We start from the raw sequence: 22,407 nt of genomic DNA, 5'->3' as shown, positions 1-22,407 counted from the left end.
CAGCCCTCAAATTAGCGCAAGTAAGAATACACTGTATGGGAATGACAAAATAGCATGTTTCTTCCATCAAAGAGGACCTGGAATTGTGACATGAAACTTTTGTTGCTAAACTCCGGCAGGGTAGACTGTAGCTTACACTCGGGCTGCAGCCGGAGGACAAAGACCTGATGAATGCTGAGAAGAATATTACCACACATACTGCCTTAAGACATGTAGACCTGACACACCAGGCATCATGTTAGATGACATGGGCCTCATTCATACAAATCTCTCTCACAGTTTGGGAGGGAAAGGGAGACAGGAATGAGAGGAGTGTTGGAGGGGTAGAGGGAGTATAGAGTGGGGGAGGTGTACTAGCTAGTGAGTCACATTCCATAAGTGACTGCAGTGAGATTACAGGCTGGAAGAGGCTTTGATAGAACTGGTTTCAGTTTTCTTAGAGACACATTCGCTCCCTCCCTCATGGTAAAGAACATGCTGTCTGCTGCTAATAATTAGCCCACAGGGATCAGCGTGACCATATTTCAGACAAACAACACTCACTGCCATTAGAAAAATAATTAAAAAGCAATGAGTACACAAACCATAAACTGCCTACTCACAAGGAGTTGGGCTCTTAAAATAAAAAAAATGCTATTCATTATCAAAGGTCTCAAAGTACAATACAGAGACAATATTTGGTCACATGACAATGTAAACAGGAAGCTAATTTAAAATAAATCTTCATTGGTAGAGCTGTGAAAGTACCAGTAGTGTCTACATATAGAAATACTAGAGAACATTCAAATTAACCAGCTAGGAACTAACAATACACTGTTAGAAGTTTTTATTCCATCTATCTGTATTCATAATTTGTGCATTAATTCAACACAGAAAAGGCCAGATTTAGACATTAGAAATGTGTGCAGATCCATAAAACGTACCAACATAGATAAAAATCACTCATAAAATGTGGGTTAAATCAAATATTTGGATGATTAAGACTAGACAAAGACAGCCATATGAAATAAAACAGATAAAACCAACTGCTTGGGGCAGTGAAGGCCAAAAAGAAACATTTTATATCCCTGGATAATAAAGTCATTCTTCAGAGAGATGGATGTCTGTCTATAATGGAACAGAACAGTGGTCCAGTGGGTTCATGCTCTCTCCTCTTGCCTCTTGTCAACAGGCTGGTTATTGTCAATCTTTCTTGCCAGCCCTGGACAGTGTCACTGGGGAGGGGTGTGATACGTTTCAGTGGTTGAGTGAGGAGGTGGTATACGAGGGAGGAAACAAATCCAGGTAGTGTGGCGTCACCCGAGCGCAGAGCCAGAGAGCTCTGTCTGGTCTGTTTCTTGTTGAAGATTAGGCTAGGGTCCTAGTGAGACATGTGGGTGAGACAGGGGAAAGGTTGTGACAAGGTCCAGTGGTGTCCACCCACCCACCTCCAGGAGGAGAAGGAGAGGGTCAGCATTGGGTGGTGAGAGGGAGGAGCGGCCTGGACAGAAAGTTGAAGGAAAAGAGGGTGAGGAGGTATAGCACGGTTAACACAAGATGGGAGGATTGTAAAAGTCAAAAAGAGGAGTGTGGAATAGAGAGGGAGAGGAGAAATATAGCAGAACGTACAGAATAGGACTTAACCTGCCTTGGTGTATTAGGTGTTCAGTGACTATCCCCTGTGTGTGACTATTCTTTCCGCAAACTATGTGATGAAGTACAAGACAGAGGTCAACTGGATGTCCTGAAGCTAGCCTTTCTAGACATGATAGTATTACGACAGCGGCAAGAATGAGTTTGGAAACAATGACACGGTCACCATTGCTGTTGAAAAGACCGAAATTAACCTCTGAATTGATGGACATCCTTCCCAACCATGATATTGTGACATATCACTCCATTACGATCTAAAGGAGATATGATTAATCTACTCATTCTTTAGAGTGTGTTACCTTCATAACTAGGTCAGTGGAATGGAAGCACTGCATAGCAAATGACAGAATACATCTACCAATGTGGACAGTTTTACAAACTCAAAGTGAGTGAACAGCGTTTCTCATGCCGCATAACAAGCACTTCTATTAACTCAAAAATGGGGAAATACTACATTCTTAATACCCAGACATTAGGCTAACCTCTAGAGAAGCTAAATAATTGCATGCCGGTGGTGCTATATTAACCCGGCTTATGTTAGGGGTTTGAATTCATAACATGTTTCCAGTACTATAGAAGGTGGATGAGGTGTATTATTGAGTGTGAAACTAAGGTCAAAGAGGTAACAGGAAAACAGATGGGGAGTCAGATGACATAACACGTCAAACAGAGACATGTTGGACAGTTTGACATTAAATAAACTAAAACCAGGCTGAAGCAAACATGGAGCTACTGTAGCTAGCGAGCTACAAATGTGCTTGCTATGTTGGCATGCAGAAGCGTTGTCATGCATTGGTTAGGTTAGTGGAAAAGCAGGCAGATGAGTGAGTGGGCGGTGCAGGTGAATTGAGGGTGAGAGAAGAGTGTCAATTGAGGGTAGTATGCAGAATCAACCACCGGTTGGGGTGAGGGGGATTTAACCTAATGACCAAATTCATTGCAACTCCTATGCTTCTGTAAGACTCCATTTCTTAGGGCTTGAAAACTAAACACAGGCCCTTTCCTACATCTAATTACTTACTTGTGAATCCTCAACAACATTATCTTGAATATCTTCCAAAGTAAAGCCAGGAGCACCAAGCAGTCAGCAAAGAACTTAAGGAATGTGTCTAGCAGGTCGACTTAATTGCCAGTAAGTGAACAAACAAATTCTCAATATGAATCAATACAAGAGATTATCGAAATTACAGGAAGGAACAAAACCCCCTGAAACAAATTCGAACCTCTGAAACCCTTATCGTTAAACATTAGTCAGTCATGATACTAGTCGTTAAAGGCTGTGCTCCGGTCCTGGTCGAAAAACATGATCAGATGCTTTGTTACGTCAGAGCTCCAGCCAAATCACTGCCTCATTTATTCATTTGAATTCCCCACCTTCCACTGTGCTGTGGCCACAGCTGCTGTTAGAACACATTAAATTGAAGGTATAGCATTTACCAGTAAATCATTTCACTGACTGATCTAAAATACTGAAATTCTATTAGCATTGAAGGTCCCCAAGAACACAGTGGCCTCATCATTCTTAAATGGAAGAAATTTGGAACCACCTAGACTCTTCCTAGAGCTGGCTGTCTGGCCAAACTGAGCAATCGGGAGAGAAGGGACATGGTCAGGGAGGTGAACCCCGATCGTCACTCTGACAGAGCTTCAGAATGCCTACGTGGAGATGGCAGAACCTTCCAGAAGGACAATCAATCAGGCATTTATGGTAGTTGCCAGACAGAAGCCACTCCTCAGTAAAAAGGCACATAACAGCCCGCTTGGAGTTTGCCAAAAGGCACCTAAAGACTGACCATGAGAAATAAGATTCTCTGGTCTGATGACACCAAGATTGAACTCTTTGGCCTGAATGCCAAGTGTCAGCATAATGCTGTGGGGATGTTTTTCAGAGGCAGGGACTGGGAGACTAGTCAGGATCGAGGCAAAGATGAACAGAGCAAAGTAGAGAGAGATCCTTGATGAAATCTGCTCCAGAGTGCTCAGGACCTCAGACTAGGGTGAAGGTTCACATTCCAACAGGATAACGACCTCAAGCACACAGCCAAGACAACGATTGTAGTGGCTTTCGGGACAAGTCTCTGCATGTCCTTGAGTAGCCCTGCCAGAGCCCGAACCTGATCGAACATCTGTGGAGAGACCTGAAAATAGCTGTGCATCAACACTCTCACACCAACCTGACAGAGCTTGAGAGGATCTGCAGAAAGGAATGGGAGAAACACCTCGAATATAGGTGTGACAAGCTTGTAGTGTAATACTCAAGAAGACTCAATGTTGTAATTGCTGCCAAAGGTGCTTCAACAAAGTACCCAGTAAAGGTTCTGAACGCTCAGGGGCGGCAGGGTAGCCTAGTGGTTAGTGGTTGGACTAGTAACCGGAAGGTTGCAAGTTCAAACCCCCGAGCTGACAAGGTACAAATCTGTCGATCTTAACTGACTTGCCAAGTTAAATATAGGTAAAATAAAATAAAAATTATGGGGTATTGTGTGTAGATTGATGAGGGGGAAAACAACTTTTAAAAAAGAAGAAAAAAAAAACAATTTTAAAATAAGGCTGAAACATAAAATGTGGAAAAATTCAAGGGGTCGGAATACTTTCCTAAGGCACTTTAGGCTACATGCATGTACACAGAACTGACGTTAGGCCTGCTAGTTACCACTGATGGTGAATTAGCCTAGATCACAGGAGGATTTCAGTTTCCACCACCTGACCTGATCGCCTCAGTGCCTCGGAAGTGATTCTGAAGAGATCTCCAGGCCTTCAGTAAACTTAAAATTCTAATCGCCTGTTGACATCGAGCGATTCACACTTGTTTGGTCGGAGTCATGAAATATGCACAAAGATTGAATTAAGCTATTATAGGCCGGGGCTGACATTTATCTTTCCTCAGTCGTTGCTTTATTACAATCTTAGAGCAGTCGTACACAAGCCTAAGATCACCATGCACCCTGCCAAGTGTCGGCTGGAATGGTGTAAAGCTCGCCGCCATTGGACTCTGGAGCAGTGGAAACGCGTTCTCTGGAGTGATGAATCACGCTTCACCATCTGGCAGTCCGACGGATGAATCTGAAACGCCGACAGTGAGCCAGGCCTAATCTCCCACAACATCAGTGCCGGATCTCACTAATGCTCGTGGCTGAATGGATGCAACTCTTCCAACATCTAGTGGAAAGCCTTCCCAGAAGAGCAGTGGTGCAAAGTCCTTAACTAATTACTTTCAAGTATTTTTTGGGTATCTGTACTCTTTATATTTTTGACTATATTCCTTAAGAAAATATTGTCTTTTTACTCCATACATTTTCCTTGACATGCAAAAGTACTCGTAACATTTTGAATGCTTAGCAGGACAGGAAATTCAAACACTAATCAACCGAACCTCCCTGTTCATCCCTACTGCCTCTGATCTGGCGGACTCACTAAAACAACTCCACTAATGCCTATGATTTTGGAATTACATGTTTGAGCAGGTATCCACATATTTCTGGTCATGTAGTGCATCCCAGCCAGGTACTGAAACAATAACAGGGAGCAAAATGTAATTTCACTTACAAAAAGGGACTAGAAGTAGCATTAGTAGACCACAACAAGTGGTGGTCATGGAAAAAGCCCACCAGAGTATTGGCATAGCTGATGTCCACACTGATTGGGTTGGTATTGAAGAGAGGATCAATGCAGAGAGAGCAACCATTACCATGGATGGAAGATTATTTGTTTACCGCAGGAGAGACAGTCACCAGTCCTGAATCATAGGACCCAGAATGCCCAGAGAAATTGATTGGATGAAGCAAATCTGCAGATAACTTGGAGGGTACATACCTTGCCTTTAGAAAAGGCCTGTTTGGTTTCAGTACATCATCATACTAGAACAAAAAGTAGAGCTTTAAAATGTTGATTTTACGTAAAAGAGAACAGCTTCAAAGTCAACCAAATACAGGAAATGCAGACATTTCAGGAAGTTAAAGCAGACCCCCTTTCATTGCACAGTAATCCTCTGGGGATAACATTTAGAAGAGAAGAGAGAGGGGGGTTGAGGAAAGGGATGAGGTATTTCTTTTTAGAAGAGAGAGTTTGTTGTTGCCAAGCCAGCGGGGGCCACGGCCACCAGCAATGCAGCAGTAGCAGGACTACCACCACTAGCCATCTGCTCAGTGTCAGAGCAAACTGCCAAACATGCACACCATTCACATTCTAGTCACTCACTGTACCCCACACTCACACAAAACCACCACCACCCTACTTCCTGAGAGCTCCAGGATGTGCATATGGCCATGGTCATGTTCATTAGGGCATGCAAAACATTTTTCAAGTGAAAACAAAAATGTGTGTTTCTTATTGAACAAGTCCAGGTAGTCCCACTCCTGTTGCAGTCCAATTTCCTCCAATTGTTGCCGAATGAACACGGCCCAGGTATCTGTCTGGTCACTAGCTGTCCCAGAGCAGAGCAGGCTCTAGGCAGAGCAGGCACTAGGCATAGCCTTTATGTGCATCCCAAATGGCACCCTATTCCCTCTACTTTTGGGCATGCAGATAGCCTAGGAGGTCAGAGCGTTGGGACAGTAACCGAAAGGTCGCTGGTTCAAATAAATGAGCCGATAAGGTGAAAAACCTATTGATGTGCCTTTGAGCAAGGCACTTAACCCAAATTTTCTCCAGGTGCACCATACTACTATGGCTGACCCAGTAAAACAACATTTCATTGCACCTTTCCAGTGTATGTGACAACCAAAAAAAAGGACCCAGATGAAAAGTAGTGCACTATATAGGAACAGGGTGTGATTTGGGATGCAAGCTCCTTGTCAACCACGCACTGCCAAGTGACAGCAGGATGGACAGATTAGGCAGCGTAACGCTCTTATGGCATTAGAACAGCGAGTGGCTCACCTCTTCTCTGATTGGCCACCGCCAGGACTCCTCGGGAGGGTTTCGATTTCCATGGGGCTGCTGGTGGAGACTGAGGGAGCAGGGCTGACCACAGGAAGAGACCAGGGGCTTCTGATGTGGAGTGGCTGGGGGAGAAACAGAGGGACAGGGGTTAGGACATTGGATCATGGGTGGGAGTCCAAAGGACAATTTCCCAAACACAGATTATGCCTCGTTCTAGAATAAAAAGCATTTTCAATTTAAAGTTCTCCATAGCAAGTACTTCCCAGTCCAAGACCAGGCTTAATGTGTTTGGGAAACTAGTCTCAGTCGGGTTCAAGAAATGCAACATACCTTAGTGTCTTTGTTGGGGTTCACTCCATTGTTGTGACTGGTAAAGAGAGGAGAGAGGTGGGAGACGAGAGAGAGCATTCACTAAAACAGTAAATGGTCATATTGTTTTAACAGCGTAACCCTTTAACATTTCAGACTTAAGAGCTTACGTTGATAACCTTGAAGCATATCACATCACACTTTCACTATAAGACATGGCTGCCATGTCAAGGCTGCTATAGAGGACCCATGTTTTTGGCATGCAATGTCGCAGAGCGCTATGCCTTTGATTAATCACTCATCGCCATGACAATCAACGTGAAGTGAGCATTATCAATCACAGTATTTAGTTAGCAATGATGTCATGACTATGTAATTGTCACATGACAATGCCTTCGGAAAGTATTGACTCCATGACTTTTTGAACAATTAGGTTACAGCATTCTAAAATTGATTAAATTGCCCCCCCAATACCCCATAATGACAAAGCAAAAACAGGTTGCTAGAATGTTTGCTAATTTATAAAAAATAAAATCACATTTACATAAGCATTCAGACCCCTTAACTCAGAAGTTTGTTTATGCACCTTTGGCAGTGATTAAAGCCTCGAGTCTTATTGGGTATGACGCTACAAGCTTAGCACACCTGTATTTGGGGATTTTCTCCCATTCTTCTCTGCAGACCTTCTTAAACTCTGTCAGGTTGGATGGGGAGAGCCTCTGCACAGCTATTTTCAGGTCTCTCCAGAGATGTTCGATCAAGTCAAGTCGGTGCTCTGGCTGGGACACAAGGACATTGAGACTTGTCCCGAAGCTACTCCTGCGTTGTCCTGGCTGTTTGCTTCGGGTCGTTGTCCTGCTGGAAGGTGAACCTTCGCCCCAGTCTGAGGTCCCGAGCACTCTGGAGCTGGTTTTCATCAAGGATCACTCTGTACATTGCTCCATTCATATTTGACGCAATCTTGACTGGTCTCCCAGTCCCTGCCGCTGAAAAACATCCCCACAGCATGATGCTGCCACCACCATGCGTCACCGTAGAGATGGTGCCAGGTAAAAAAAATCAAATTCATAGGTCACAAATTTGGTTAGCAGATATTAGTGCGAGTGTAGCAAAATGCTTGTGCTTCTAACAGTGTAGTAATATCTAACAATTCCACAACAGCTACACAAAAATCCAAAGGGATGGAATAAGAATATGTACATATAAAGATGAGCGATGACCGAGAGGCAAAGGCAAGACACAATAGATGGTATAAGATACAGTATACGTATACGAGATGAGTAATGCAAGATAGTTTCCTCCAGACGTGACACTTGGAATTCAGGCCAAAGAGTTCAATCTTGGTGTCATCAGACCAGAGAATCTTGTTTTTTTATCGTCAGAGTCCTTTAGGTGCCTTTTGGCATACTCCAAGTGGGCTATAATGTTTCTTTAACTGAGTGGCGGCATCCGTCTGGCCACTCTACCATAAAGGCCTGATTGATTGTCCTTCTGGAAGGTTCTCTGGAGCTCTGTCAGAGTGACCATCGGGTGCCCTTCTCCCCCGATTGCTCAGTTTGGCCTGGCAGCCAGCTCAAGGAAGAGTCTTGGTGGATCCAAACTTCTTCCATTTAAGAATGATGGAGGTCCCTTTTCTTGGGGACCTTCCTTGCTGGTACACTTCCCCAGATTTGTGCCTTGACACAATCCTGTCTCGGAGCTCTACGGACAACTCCTTAGACCTCTTGGTTTTTGCTCTGACATACACTGTCAACTATTGGACCTTCCATAGACAGGTGTGTGCCTTTCCAAATCATGTCCAATCAATTTAATTTACCACAGGTGGACTCCAATCAAGTTGTAGAAACATTTCAAGTTTGAACAATGAAAACAGGATGCACCTGAGCTCAATTTCAAGTCTCATATCAAAGGGTCAGAATACTTATATATTTGTTAATATGCAACATTTCTAAAAAACCTTTTTTAGTTAGTGTGGAAAAAGTCAAGGAGTCTGAATACTTTCTGAAGGCCCTGATGCATGATAACATGACGATTGGTGAGAAGAGGATGTCAGGCTGATTGTGTTCTATAAATTAGGCCTACCACTTCCCTCCATGACATATTCCCAATGCTTTTCTTTGGTGGGGTGGGGGTGGGTGACATCGACTTTCAACACTGCATATAGATGGTGGCTTCTATGAATGTAATTGTCTGCATCATTTCCAATCCCCCATATATATATATATATATATATATATATAAATAATAGTAAAGAGAATTATTGATTTCATCACATTCCCAGTGGGTCAGAAGTATACATACGTACACTCAATTAGTATTTGGTAGCATTGCCTTTAAATGGTTTAACTTGGGTCAAACATTTCAGGTAGTCTTCCACAAGCTTCCCACAATAAGTCGGATGAATTTTGGCCCATTCCTCCTGACAGAGGTGGTGTAACTGAGTCAGGTTTGTAGGCCTCCTTGCCACACAAGCTTTTTCAGTTCTGCCCACAAATTGTCTATAGGATTGAGGTCATGGCTTTGTGATGGTCAGGGGTTTGTGATGGCCACTCCAATACCTTGACTTTGTTGTCCTTAAGCCATTTTGCCACAAATTTGGGGTCATACTTGGGGTCATTGTCCATTTTGAGGGGTCATTGTCCATTTTGAAGACCCATTTGCAACCAAGCTTTAACTTCCTGACTGATGTCTTGAGATGTTGCTTCAATATATTCACATAATTTTCAAATCCTCATGATGCCATCTATTTTGTGAAGTGCACCAGGCCCTCCTGCAGCAAAGCACCCCCACAACATGATGCTGCCACCCCTGTGCTTCACAGTTGGGATGGTCTTCTGACATTTCTCCAAAAAGTATGACCTTTGTCCCCATGAGCAATTACAAACTGTTTTGGAGCAGTGGCTTCTTCCTTGCTGAGCAGCCTTTCAGGTTGTCAATATAGGACTCGTTTTACTGTGGATATAGATACTTTTGTACCGGTTTCCTCCAGCATCTTCACAAGGTCATTGCTGCTGATCTATGATTGATTTGCACTTTTACGCACCAAAGTACGTTCATCTCTAGGAGACAGAACGTGTCTCCTTCCTGAGCGGTATGACGGCTGCGTGTTCCCATGGTGTTTATACTTGCGCACTATTGTTTGTACAGATGAACGTGGTACCTTCAGGCGTTTGGAAATTGCTCCCAAGGATGAACCAGACTGGTAGAGGTCTACAAATTTTTTTCTGAGGTCTTGGCTGATTTCTTTTGATTTTCCCATGATGTCAAGCAAAGAGGCACTGAGTTTGAAGGTTGGATTTGAAATACATCCACAGGTACACCTCCAATGACTCAAATTATGTCAATTAGCCTATCAGAAGCTTCTAAAGCCATGACATTTTCTGGAATTTTCCAAGCTGTTTAAAGGCACATTCAACTGAGTGTATGTAAACTTCCGACCCACTGGAATTGTGATAGTGAAATATAAGTTAAATAATCTGTCTGTAAACAATTGTTGGAATAATTACTTGCGTCATGCACAAAGTAGATGTCCTAACCGAATTGCCAAAACGATAGTTTGTTAACAAGAAACTTATGGAGTGGTTGAAAAACAAGTTAATGACTCCAACCTAAGTGTATGTAAACGTCAACTATATAACTATATTATATATATATATATATTTTCCTTTATTATTTCCCACTAACCCTAACACCCTTCCCTAATAGTAATAATTTGGGTGTTCCCGAGTAGCACAGGCAGTGCATCTCATTACAGACCCTGGTTCGATTCCAGGCTGTATCACAACTGGCCGTGATTGGGAGTCCCATAGGGCGGAGCACAATTGACCCAGCGTTGTCCGGGTTTGGCCATCTTTGTAAATTAAGAATTTGTTCTTAACTGACTCGCCTAGTTAAATAAGAGTTAAATAAATGAATAAAATTGGAGTAAAACTAAGACAAAAAGACTTAGGCTTCTACATGTACACATTTCACTCACAATGCTTTATTGCTGTTGCTATGTAAAAAAGGTAACAGCAGCACACACACACAAAGAAATCTTGGGAATAAAACAATGCACACTGATCACACACTGTACATAGAGCAAGAACTTCTTGTGGCAGACAGCTCTCGCAGTCCTCACTCTATACTATGTGTGGTTGTGATGATAACCAGTGCTCGCCTCCCCCAGCACACAGGAGAGATAAAGACTCCAAACGCAAGGCAAGTCTGGAGGAGGTTACACACCAGAGGGGTACAGACTGTGTGTGAAGAACTCTGATATAGTTTGTGTGTGCGCGCGTCTCTCACTCTGTGTGTGTGTGTCATGTTAATCACACTGAGATGAGTCAAGTCTTACAACGACAGAGGAGAGATATTCATAACAAACAGCTAGAGAAATGATCAGTGCCCATTCCAAATATCCAGTTCTTGAAAAAATAAAAGTACTTACTCTTGGGGCTTGTTGGCTCCTGGGAAATAATATGAGAAAGAACATCAAAATTAGTCAGGTATGATGTATAAGGGTCTTTCTATAAATAATGTAGCCGATGTGTAACACTGGGAAAAACCTTTCAAAAAGGTTTGTAACAAAATCAAAAGGATTTTCATGCAGTTCCATGTGTACTTAGTGGTTTAACCGCAACAGAGTAGAGCAAAACCATTCAATTGAAGCGGCAGGAAACAAACAAGTGGCCACATCTCTCACAAAATACGATCAGCAATGAAATCACAGATAATTATGAGGGAGCAGAAGAACTTATAAATTGGCTACAAAAATTACTTTTCCTCAATTTAGTGCTTGAAATCAAGGTAGGCTTTTTACAATAATTGAATTTCTGAGCTACAAATTCAAGTAGGCTACTTCAAGTCCCTTGTTTAAAATTGCAGGTGTAACATGGAAAACATGTATTTGTTATTTATTACCAGGTCATGTGAATAAGCCCACTAGGCAATGTAATTGGTCGTCATTATATCCACAATAATTAATAGGAAAAGCAGTCTATCCTACCCAATTGCGCACAGTAGCCTCGGTGTCCAATCCGAGGGACAAAAATATATGAAAATATTAAGTAATTAACTTGCTGTTTTCTCTGTCAAATCTAACGAGACCCTGCTGTAAATCAAGCAGACAACAGATGATCAACATCAATTCTCTAGGGATCCAGGCACAACTGTCTTCACCTGCATAACGAATAATACCAAAATATTTTGAACATTCCTCACTAAAATCAGCGCTATCACAAAATCAGTTCATAATTTGACTGTCATTCAAAAAAATACCTGGACACCAAATGCGCATCCAATAAGTATTATGCATCATTATTGAAGAACCAAGTTAATGCCAATATCTAGGTTAAGCATCAAGGTAAGGCGACTTTCAGTTAGAAGCATTCGATTTTACAATCGCAAACATCATTTTGGATTTGTGAGCCAATGAAAACAGTTTCCACCCCAAAACATAAGGAGACACAAAATGTAGTTACACTGCATTTCTAAGATCTCCACAACCCCCCCCCCCCCCAAAAAAAACTGTCCGACAGCTAGATTCAGGATTCTTACTGGGTCAATGTCTAATTTAGCTGAGTAATGCTTAATATATGATTTAACTTACACTGCCATAAATGCAAGGACAGAAAAGTAATGTTTTATGTCATACAAATCCATCAAGACACCAACCATGACAAAAGGGTTAAACAGGCTTTAAATCCACTCTTGAATTGTATAGAATATAGTAATGAGCCCCTCTTATATATTCATGGAATGACCTTAAGAAGTATTGGCTAATTATTATAAATGACTTATCAACAGTTGTAACAAGTTGTCCGGTGTAGGAAATCCTCACTAGCTTATAGAAAGACCCATAAGCAGTATATTATACTGTGTACTGTATAAAACATGTTTCCACCCACCCCGGTTCATCATGGTCCTCCTGGAGTAGCGTCGGCTGGGCCTCCTCTCAAACGATGCAGACCTCCTGGCTTTGTTGCCCTTGGTGGTCTGGTACTCAGTCTTCCCACTGGGGTCAACAGGGTCATATTCATTAGTGCACACCATAGCAAGATGGCTTGCAAAGGGAAGAGGTAAACAAGCCTTTAATTTTGGACAAGTTCAGGTAGTACCCTCCCCATTTAATTTGGTTTCTTTCCTAGTGAATACAACCCAGAACAATACACTGGGAGGGGGAATGAGAGCGAACCCAACCAACCCACTAGCAGGCAGGGGACAGTCAGGCAGTGAGTGCCCAGCGTAAACTGAAAACAGGCAGAGATAGGGAGGTTAGACCTCCCTTGCAATCAGACCACCAGGACTGATTCAGATAACGACTGGAACTTCTGTTGGGGCTCAGGATCCACAAAGGGAATAACATAATGAAAAGCCTAAGCTAGATCCAGCTGAAGAGAAAGCATGAATTCAAACACATGTAATTGTAATGGTTGTAATGAGGAAAAAGAGGGTTATTGGAGTCAAGTTCAGTTGTGGAAGAAACTTCAGATAGAGGCAGAAAAGACTACATGAAAACAGCAAGCGATAAGATTCCTTAAATCGATGAGAATGGTTTACGTTGAGTCCAGAGTTTTGACTGGTCAGGCCACATGGTCAGGATGGAAACACACCAGGCCATATGGAATATAGCCAAGTACTAGAGTTGAGTAGACAGAGAATCAGTGTTGTTGTAACCACTGTTGGGGTACTCCAGAAGAAAAATAAACACAGAGGGTGCACCAGTCCCCTCCCTCATACCCCCAGGGTGGCATTCAGATCTCAAATCCTCGACAAGGTGTTGTGACACGGGACTGACCCCTGCTGAACTCTGTAACCATCCAACTAGAAACACCCCACCTTGAAATAACAAGGCCCCAGAGAGAGCCTGCAGTTGCTGCTTTAGCAGTGCGTAGTTTACACTGCAGCAAGACAAGCTATTATTACACAACGGACCAAGGTGAATGTTGGACGTTTAGTGAGTTTCATTAGGCACAGTCAGCTTAATGAGAGCATATGGTGGGTTGAGTCCTATTAAACTTATAATCTGAGGATTTGTCGTGTGTGCAAATTGTTGGAATTTGAATAAGCTGATGAAACATGCATTCTAAAAATTGTGTGGTGACTTGTGCAGTGTGGACTGAATCCAGTTAGACGTACACTAAGCAGAGCGAACGCTAAGCAGAGCACGCGCTAAGCAGAGCACGCGCTAAGCAGAGCGAACGCTAAGCAGAGCGAACGCTAAGCAGAGCACGCGCTAAGCAGAGCACGCGCTAAGCAGAGCGAACGCTAAGCAGAGCGAACGCTAAGCAGAGCGAACGCTAAGCAGAGCGAACGCTAAGCAGAGCGAACGCTAAGCAGAGCGAACGCTAAGCAGAGCGAACGCTAAGCAGAGCAAACGCTAAGCAGAGCAAACGCTAAGCAGAGCAAACGCTAAGCAGAGCAAACGCTAAGCAGAGCAAACGCTAAGCAGAGCAAACACTAAGCAGAGCAAACACTAAGCAGAGCAAACACTAAGCAGAGCAAACGCTAAGCAGAGCGCTGTTCAGTAGCTACCTGTAGCGGAAGCGTGATCCCATGCGTATGAACCCGGAGCGTGCTGATCCTTTCTGGACCGGGCCGCGGAGCCGGAAGAAAGCATGGTGTTCCACAGCACACTTCCACAGGTGCTTACAGGCCTTGGGGTGGTCCATACGGAACACAAACGTGTGCTCCTGCTCTTTACCCTGAGAAGGTGACAGACAGGAACATAGCATTAGCAAAACTCTACTGTGTCACAGCAACAGGAGACAGAGTTAACACACTGACATGAAGCACTGGTAGGACACACATGTTATAACTAGGGCCTAAAGTTTATTCCTGAAGAAAAAACAGAGCCCCAAAACAGCATATGGTGGACGCGAAAAATGAGCCTGGTTGTAGACATGTTTTAAGTTCTTATTTTTATTTATTTATTTATTTTACCTTTATTTAACCAGGCAAGTCAGTTAAGAACACATTCTTATTTTCAATGACGGCCTGGGAACAGTGGGTTTACTGCCTGTTCAGGGGCAGAACGACAGATTTGTACCTTGTCAGCTCGGGGGTTTGAACTCGCAACCTTCCGGTTACTAGTCCAACGCTCTAACCACTAGGCTACGCTGCCGCCCCAAAATGGCTGAGATCCCGTTAACGAGCTCGATATGACAACAGCCAGTGAAAGTGCAGGGCGCCAAATTCAAACAGAAATCTCATAATTAAAATTCCTCAAACATACAAGTATTTTAGACCATTTTAAAGATATACTTGTTGTTTATCCCACCACAGTGTCCGATTTCAAAAAGGCTTTACGATGAAAGCACACCGTCTGATTATGTTAGGTCAGTATGTAGTCACAGAGAAACACAGGAGTAACAAAAAGCAGAAATATAGAACAAATTAATCACTAACCTTTGATGATCTTCATCAGATGACACTCATAGGACTTCATGTTACACAATACATGTATGCTTTGTTTGATAAAGTTCATATTTATATCCAAAAATCGCAGTTTACATTGGTGCGTTACATTCAGTAATGTTTTGCTTCCAAAACATCCGGTGATTTTGCAGAGCCACATCAACTTACAGAAATACTCATAATAAACATTGATACAAGAGTTATGCATGGAACTTTAATGCAACCGCTTTGTCAGATTTCAAAAAAGCTTTACTGAAAAAGAACACCATGCTATAATCTGAGTACAGCGCTCAGAGACCAAAACAAGCCACATAGATATCCGCCATGTTGGAGTCAACAGAAGTCAGAAATAGCATTATAAATATTCACTTACCTTTGATGATCATCAGAATGCACTCCCAAGAATCCCAGTTCCACAGTAAATGTTTGTTTTGTTCGATAAAGTCCACAATTTATGTCCAAATGCCTCCTTTTTGTTCACGCCTTGAGTTCACAAATCCAAATTCACGACGCGCAGGCCAGACGAAAACTTTTAAAAAATCCATTAGAGTTCGTAAAACATGTCAAACGATGCATAGAATCAATCTTTAGGATGTTTCTTTACATAAATCTTCAATAATATTTCAACCTGAGAATTGAAATGCAATGGAACGCAGCTACCTCTCACAGGAGCGTGCCTGAATGAGCTCATGGCCTTCTGGCAGACCTCTTACTCAATCAGCTCTCATTCTCTCCTCCTTCACAGTAGAAGCATCAAACAAGGTTCTAAAGACTTGACATCTAGTGGAAGCCTTATGAAGTGCAATCGGACCAAATTCACACTATCTTGGATAGGCAAAGAGTTGAAAAACTACAAACATCAGATTTGCCACATCATGGTTGAATTTTTTCTCAGGTCTTTGCCTGCCATATGAGTTCTCACAATCATCATTCAAACAGTTTTAGAAACAGTTTTAGAGTTTTTTCTATCCAAATCTACTAATAATATGCATATTGTAGCTTCTGGGACTGAGTAGCAGGTAGTTTACTCTGGGCACCTTATTCATCCAAGCTACTCAATACCGCCCACAAGCCATAAGAAGTTACCGGATTGGTTATGGTTCCAGACAACCTGAGTGTGCAATAAGAACTGGTTAGTATGGTAGGTCTCCTCTTTCCCGCCGATGTGGATGAACTTGACAATATACAACAACCCTATTCCCTGTGTTTCCCTCATTTGAATCAGCTCATGGCCATGCAGAGAAAGGCTGCTTGCCCTGCAGTTCCCAATAACTTCCTCATTAACGCAATTTTCCACCAGGCCTCGACGAGGCACATTAAACTCCTTCTCGTGTCCTAATCAGTTATGGCAGAGTAGCAACTTTCTCAGCAGTGCTCTGCTCTGCTGCTAACCAGCCCTATTCAGTGCTCTGCTCTGCTGCTAACCAGCCCTATTCAGTGCTCTGCTCTGCTGCTAACCAGCCCTATTCAGTGCTCTGCTCTGCTGCTAACCAGCCCTATTCAGTGCTCTGCTCTGCTGCTAACCAGCCCTATTCAGTGCTCTGCTCTGCTGCTAACCAGCCCTATTCAGTGCTCTGCTCTGCTGCTAACCAGCCCTATTCAGTGCTCTGCTCTGCTGCTAACCAGCCCTATTCAGTGCTCTGCTCTGCTGCTAACCAGCCCTATTCAGTGCTCTGCTCTGCTGCTAACCAGCCCTATTCAGTGCTCTGCTGCTAACCAGCCCTATTCAGTGCTCTGCTCTGCTGCTAACCAGCCCTATTCAGTGCTCTGCTCTGCTGCTAACCAGCCCTATTCAGTGCTCTGCTAATAGTGCTTCATTAATTCAGACAGGAACAGGGTCACAAAGAGAATACATTCACAGGGCGGATTAAGACGTCAAAACAAAGACCTCGGGAGATGAGATCCAGAATACCTTTGAGAGCGAGAATGTGCAGTCCAGTGTTGGACACACACACCAGAGATTAGTGGTCCCAAAGTAAAGACCCTGGCCACATTGCGATGGTGCAACACATTCCAAGTGGTCAGCTGTCAAATTGGCTGAGCAGCAGTCCCCATCAACTACTAGTAATGATTTTAATTAGTCTACTGTCCCCCATTACAACACTGTCTAGCCTTTCCTCCTCTCTACCTGAGGGCATCACATCTACATACTGTACATGTCGCAGCACTACAGAATATTAGGAGTCACATCCATCTACTGTGTATTGCAGGATTCCTTTGACTACTGCTTCAAATAAACCTCATTCAGTTCTTTCCCAAAACATTTGGGTTTGAGGCATAGCGTATAACTGCATCTACACAACAAATTACATCAGATGTCTGAAAACATCTTGACGAGGTAGGTGAAGTATCTTTGACCATAGAGTGAACTCCCACTTCCAGGTGTTCAGCAGTGTGTAGTTGACAGACAGAAAGACAACCAGTGCCAAAGCCTCGTTAGCCCGTCTAGTGACGGCCCAGCCGGGGGGGGGGGGGGGTTCAACATTAACAGCTCGACAGCCTGGTCTAAAGGAGTGCTAGGAGCTGCTGTAAAGGCTGTGGATGCCACAGATGCCGGAGGGAAAGAGCTGATGCTTTAATGGACTCTCCCTGGAGATGAGCCAGACCGGCCAGGCAGCCTCGGAAATCCACACATTCATTCCCACACACAGAAACCTCCCTCACACAAAATAGGGAACAACAAACCTACCCAAAGATATGCCTCTGCTTCAGAACTGACCTGGGCTATACTGATCTCCATACACACCCCCTCACAGATACGCAAACATCCTAGTCCAATGAACACATCTTGATTCCTGGGTATAGGCAGGCAGCCAACCAGCTGATTGGAAATGTCCTACACTACATGGCTGCTTGAGCTGCTGCCCGTCTCCCTCCATATTTGATTTATTTCACATTTATTTAAGCAGGTAGGCTAGTTGAGAACAAGTCCTCATTTATAACTGCGACTTGGCCAAGATAAAGCAAAGCAGTGCCACACACAAGAAGAGAGTTACACATGGAATAAACAAACAGAGTCAACAACACAATGGAAAATGTCTACATACAGTGTGTGCAAATGTGGTAGGATAAGGGAGCTAAGGCAATAAATAGGCCATAGTGGTGAAATAATTACAATATAGCAACTAAACATCGGAGCGATAGATGTGCAGAAGATGAGTGTGCAAGTAGAGATACTGGGGTGCAAAGGAGCAAAATAAATAACGTATGGGGATGAGGTAGTTGGATGGGCGATTTACAGATGGGCTATGTACAGGTGCAGTGATCTGTGAGCGGCTCTGACAGCTGGTGCTTAAAGTTAGTGGGGGAGATATGAGTCTCCAGCTTCAGTGATTTCTGTAGTTCGTTCCAGTCATTGGCAGCAGAGAACTGGAAGGAAATGTGGCCAAAGGAGGAATTGGCTTTGGGGGTGACCAGTGAAATATACCTGCTGGAGCGCGTGCTACGGGTGGGTGTTGTTATCGTGACCAGTGAGCTGAGATAAGGCGGAGCTTTACCTAGCAAAGACTTGTAGATGACCTGGAGCCAGTGGGTTTGGCGACAAATATGAGGTCATACAGGTCACAGTGGTGGGTAGTATATGGGGCTTTGGTGACTAAACGGATGGCACTGTGATAGACTGCATCCAATTTGTTGAGTAGAGTGTTGGAGGCTATTTTGTAAATGACATCGCTGAAGTCGAGCATCGGTAGGATGGTCAGTTTTACGAGGGTATGTTTGGCAGCATGAGTGAAAGATGCTTTGTTGCGAAATAGGAAGCTGATTCTAGATTTAATTTTGGATTGGAGATGCTTAATGTGAGTCTGGAAGGAGAGTTTACAGTCTAACCAGACACCTAGGTATTTGTAGTTGTCAACATATTCTATGTCAGAACCGTCCAGAGTAGTGATGCTGGACGGGCGGGCAGGTGTGGGCAGTGATCGGTTTGCCTGCCTGTCTTCTCCCCCCCCCTCCCCCTGCAGCACATTGTTATAAAAGCAGCTTTGTAGAGCTCTGCTCCAGCCTCCGGTGGTATACTGTAACAAGGCGGTTTTCAATTTCAGTTCAATACAAAGCCCTTTTATTGGACTGGAACAAAGTAACTGCCTTTACTGATATTATGTGGTCAGAAAGTATAGCCTACACATTTCAAATAGTACTACCACAACATAAAGAGAGCATGACTAATCAACTCTCCTTAGTCATAGACATAATTTTCAGTTTTCAGCCTAGGTAACAGGTGACATTAGGACCATTCATGAGGAGACTGGAAAACTGCAGGGCTCTCTGCAATGACAGGAGCTTTACAGAAAAGTACAGGGGCTTCGGATTGTATTGAAAAGTAGTGGTAGAAAACGGACATTTCAACACCAGCTACTATAATTCACTAAGGCAGCACACAATAGAACAACATGATGGAAGATAAAGAGTAATGCAGCATGATAAACAGAACAGGATGTGAGCATGGATACTTCAGACTCAGACCCAGGTGGAAACAACTATCCCCAGCTACACCAGGGCCCTCCAAGAGGTTGAGTGTAAGGATACGTGTATGGGAAGATTGCCCAGTAGAAAAGAGTAGGGGGTAAGAGCAGGGATCATGGCTGCCCCCACTGTGTGTGTGTATGGCAGAGGGTTGGTTCATTACCTCCTCGGTCTCCTGAGCTTCTTCTCCGTCATCCTCCACCACCACCAGGGTCAGCGTGCTCTTCTTAAAGTCTAGACGGGTGATCTTGGGCCTGGGACACACACGGAAAAGCACACAATTAAACGAGAGATAGTGATCAAGACCCACAAGTCCTTGAACTAGTAGAGACACAGGTAGAGATCAAGTATGGCCACAGGTCTTTACCAGAAGAACAGGCCTATCTTGGTCTCTCCCTCAAACACCAGCACTCCAGTGGGGGTCAGTCCTAGCTGGTAGTCATTTCCATCTCGAGCCTGAAGGGACAGACACAGCCATTCAGCACAGTGTTACAGTTTACTTACCTTCCTTAATCTCCACAAGAGTCTTGTTTTTATACCAGTAGAGCGAGACAAAGAAAGAGCAAGAGAGATAAGAGAGACCCCCATCCTGGTGTCCTCACCTTGACCATGTGCATGTCCACCCCATACATCTCCAGCCACTTGGCCTTGTTCAGATAGTTAATCTCCGCCTGCGATGGCATCTGGCCCCTGGGATGGAGCGGCGGGAGAACAAGCAGAATACTAGGTTAAACAGGGGATAAGGTTGGTGGGTGATGAAGGTCACACGCAAAGAATGTTGACTCTTGGGATGAACCACGACTGATGATACTAAATCATAAGTGACATTAAAATCTCAACCATGACGAAGTCATACATCACAGGTAGCTCATGCATGTGTTCCATGTTTTTAAAAAAAACACCCATTGACAAGATTTAGCATCTTGTTACATCCACTATAGTACATGAGTCAGGGTAACCTGGGGTCAAGATCGGCCCACACTGAGACATGCTTTAAATCCATTTCTGAAAATAAGCAAACCTAACCATACTTGGGAATACCCCAGCCCCAGTACATCAAGGGTGATCAAATAATATAGCGGGTGGATGATCTACACTCCCCTAGGAAAGGTAAATAATTGAGAAGCTTAAGTAGCCTAACCCTATAGGCAGTGAAATACAGGAGAAACTCCTGGCTGTAACCATCGTATACACAGTAATGTAAAGGCTGTATATGACCGGCTATACAACCTCTAGACATTGGTGACACTTTACAATACCTTACCATTAAAAACTGATTTATAAAATGCCATATTATGGAGACATCATAAATTGTTCAGACATTTTCAGTGATATCATTGTTTTACCTGCACTCCTTCCAGGTGTTGAAGATGGCCAGCTCCATGGCCTCAGTCTGTTCTGGCATGAAGCGGAACTCTGACACCAGATCCAGGGCATGCTCCCCAGGGTCACAGTCTCCCAGCTCAGCTGGAACACAACAGGTAACATACTGAGTACTTTAAGCCCAACTCAGACACCAGATCCAGGGCATGCTCCCCAGGGTCATAGTCTCCCAGCTCAGCTGGAACACAACAGGTAACATACTGAGTACTTTAAGCCCAACTCAGACACCAGATCCAGGGCATGCTCCCCAGGGTCATAGTCTCCCAGCTCAGCTGGAACACAAACAGACATGGGTTCTCTGAATCACTCTAGAAGGTTGGTTAAGGCATGCTGTCTGGGATTGTTTATCAATGAAAGAGATGCTAATAAGAAGCTGTATGTATTCGTCTATCACCATCATTTGGGTCCCTGATTTAGGATTTATAGATGACCCGTTAGCTATTAATGACATTTGTTATTTTGAATAATTCCTTTAAAGGTGCCTGCTTCAATTTCTCAAACCAACTAGGACACGAACATTAAAATACATCCAAATCATATTTAAGTGGAGCAACAGACATCCAATGATGCCTCACTCCCCTCTTTCCTTACATAGCATCATGGAGATAACCCTGTCTGACTGCAGGCAGGGGTATAAATAGGACAACAGTATGCTATCTGGGTAATGGAGGTGAGGAGAGGCTCTTTGTTATCAGTGATTTGCTGCAGACCAAGGCAGTGTAGTGATGTGTCAGAGCTCAACGTGGGGCTAAGGGTCAGGGGTCGGGGCCATGACAGGGATGGATGTTGCTGACATGGTAGAGAAGGGAATGCCTCACCTCCTCCTGGTCATTGGTCAACAAATCAAATGTGGGAAATATGGACAGACGTCCAGCCTAGCTGCCAAACAGAATGGAGTCGAGCTACCGACCGGACATTCAGTAGGTTACATTGAAATCTGAGGCTTTGACTAACTGCTTGAGGGTCCATTATTTGACTTGCTGGACATTTAGCTAGCAGGCATCAAGCAGAACAGAATACAATCTGAAATCCTGATATCTATTCTACCTAAAAGCATGAGCGTTTTATTTGGGAAGGGCCATTCAGAGTTCTGGCTAAAGAGTGAGTTTTGAGAAACAAAAAGTGGTTTTGCTGTAAATAAAGAGGCTGTGATGGTGTGGATGACTTGAGAGAGAGCGAGAGAGAGGGGATGGTGAGAGGGGATGAGGGAGAGGGCTGGATTAGGGGGCCTTTGCAGAGAGCTGGGCTCTAATGAGCTTGCATTTACCCCCACAGAGGAGCTGGAAGAGAGGGAGGGGGCTCACTTCCATTCAGAACAACCCTGGAGTGCCCATTTACAGT

At 43.7% G+C, this 22,407-nt stretch overlaps 1 protein-coding gene across 7 annotated transcripts in view; it reads right to left on the bottom strand.

Moving 5' to 3' along the window:
• Positions 1 to 22,407, bottom strand: part of epb41l5 (erythrocyte membrane protein band 4.1 like 5) — a 46,452-nt gene that overhangs the window by 11,559 nt on the left and 12,486 nt on the right. For all 7 annotated transcript variants that reach the window (XM_031796278.1, XM_031796298.1, XM_031796271.1 and 4 more), the window contains exons 8-16: positions 21,030 to 21,150; positions 20,286 to 20,373; positions 20,051 to 20,139; positions 19,847 to 19,937; positions 14,338 to 14,507; positions 12,711 to 12,817; positions 11,252 to 11,270; positions 6,844 to 6,880; positions 6,511 to 6,635 (exon numbers count right to left, since the gene is read on the bottom strand). In XM_031796278.1, coding sequence (XP_031652138.1) covers positions 6,511 to 6,635; positions 6,844 to 6,880; positions 11,252 to 11,270; positions 12,711 to 12,817; positions 14,338 to 14,507; positions 19,847 to 19,937; positions 20,051 to 20,139; positions 20,286 to 20,373; positions 21,030 to 21,150 — 847 coding nt within the window. The remainder of the gene's footprint in view (positions 1 to 6,510; positions 6,636 to 6,843; positions 6,881 to 11,251; positions 11,271 to 12,710; positions 12,818 to 14,337; positions 14,508 to 19,846; positions 19,938 to 20,050; positions 20,140 to 20,285; positions 20,374 to 21,029; positions 21,151 to 22,407) is intronic.

Source organism: Oncorhynchus kisutch, linkage group LG2 (assembly GCF_002021735.2).
Source record: "Oncorhynchus kisutch isolate 150728-3 linkage group LG2, Okis_V2, whole genome shotgun sequence".
Taxonomy (NCBI): Eukaryota; Metazoa; Chordata; class Actinopteri; order Salmoniformes; family Salmonidae; genus Oncorhynchus; species Oncorhynchus kisutch.
Note: the sequence above shows the minus strand (reverse complement) of the source record. Positions and strands in the feature narration are given on the sequence as shown.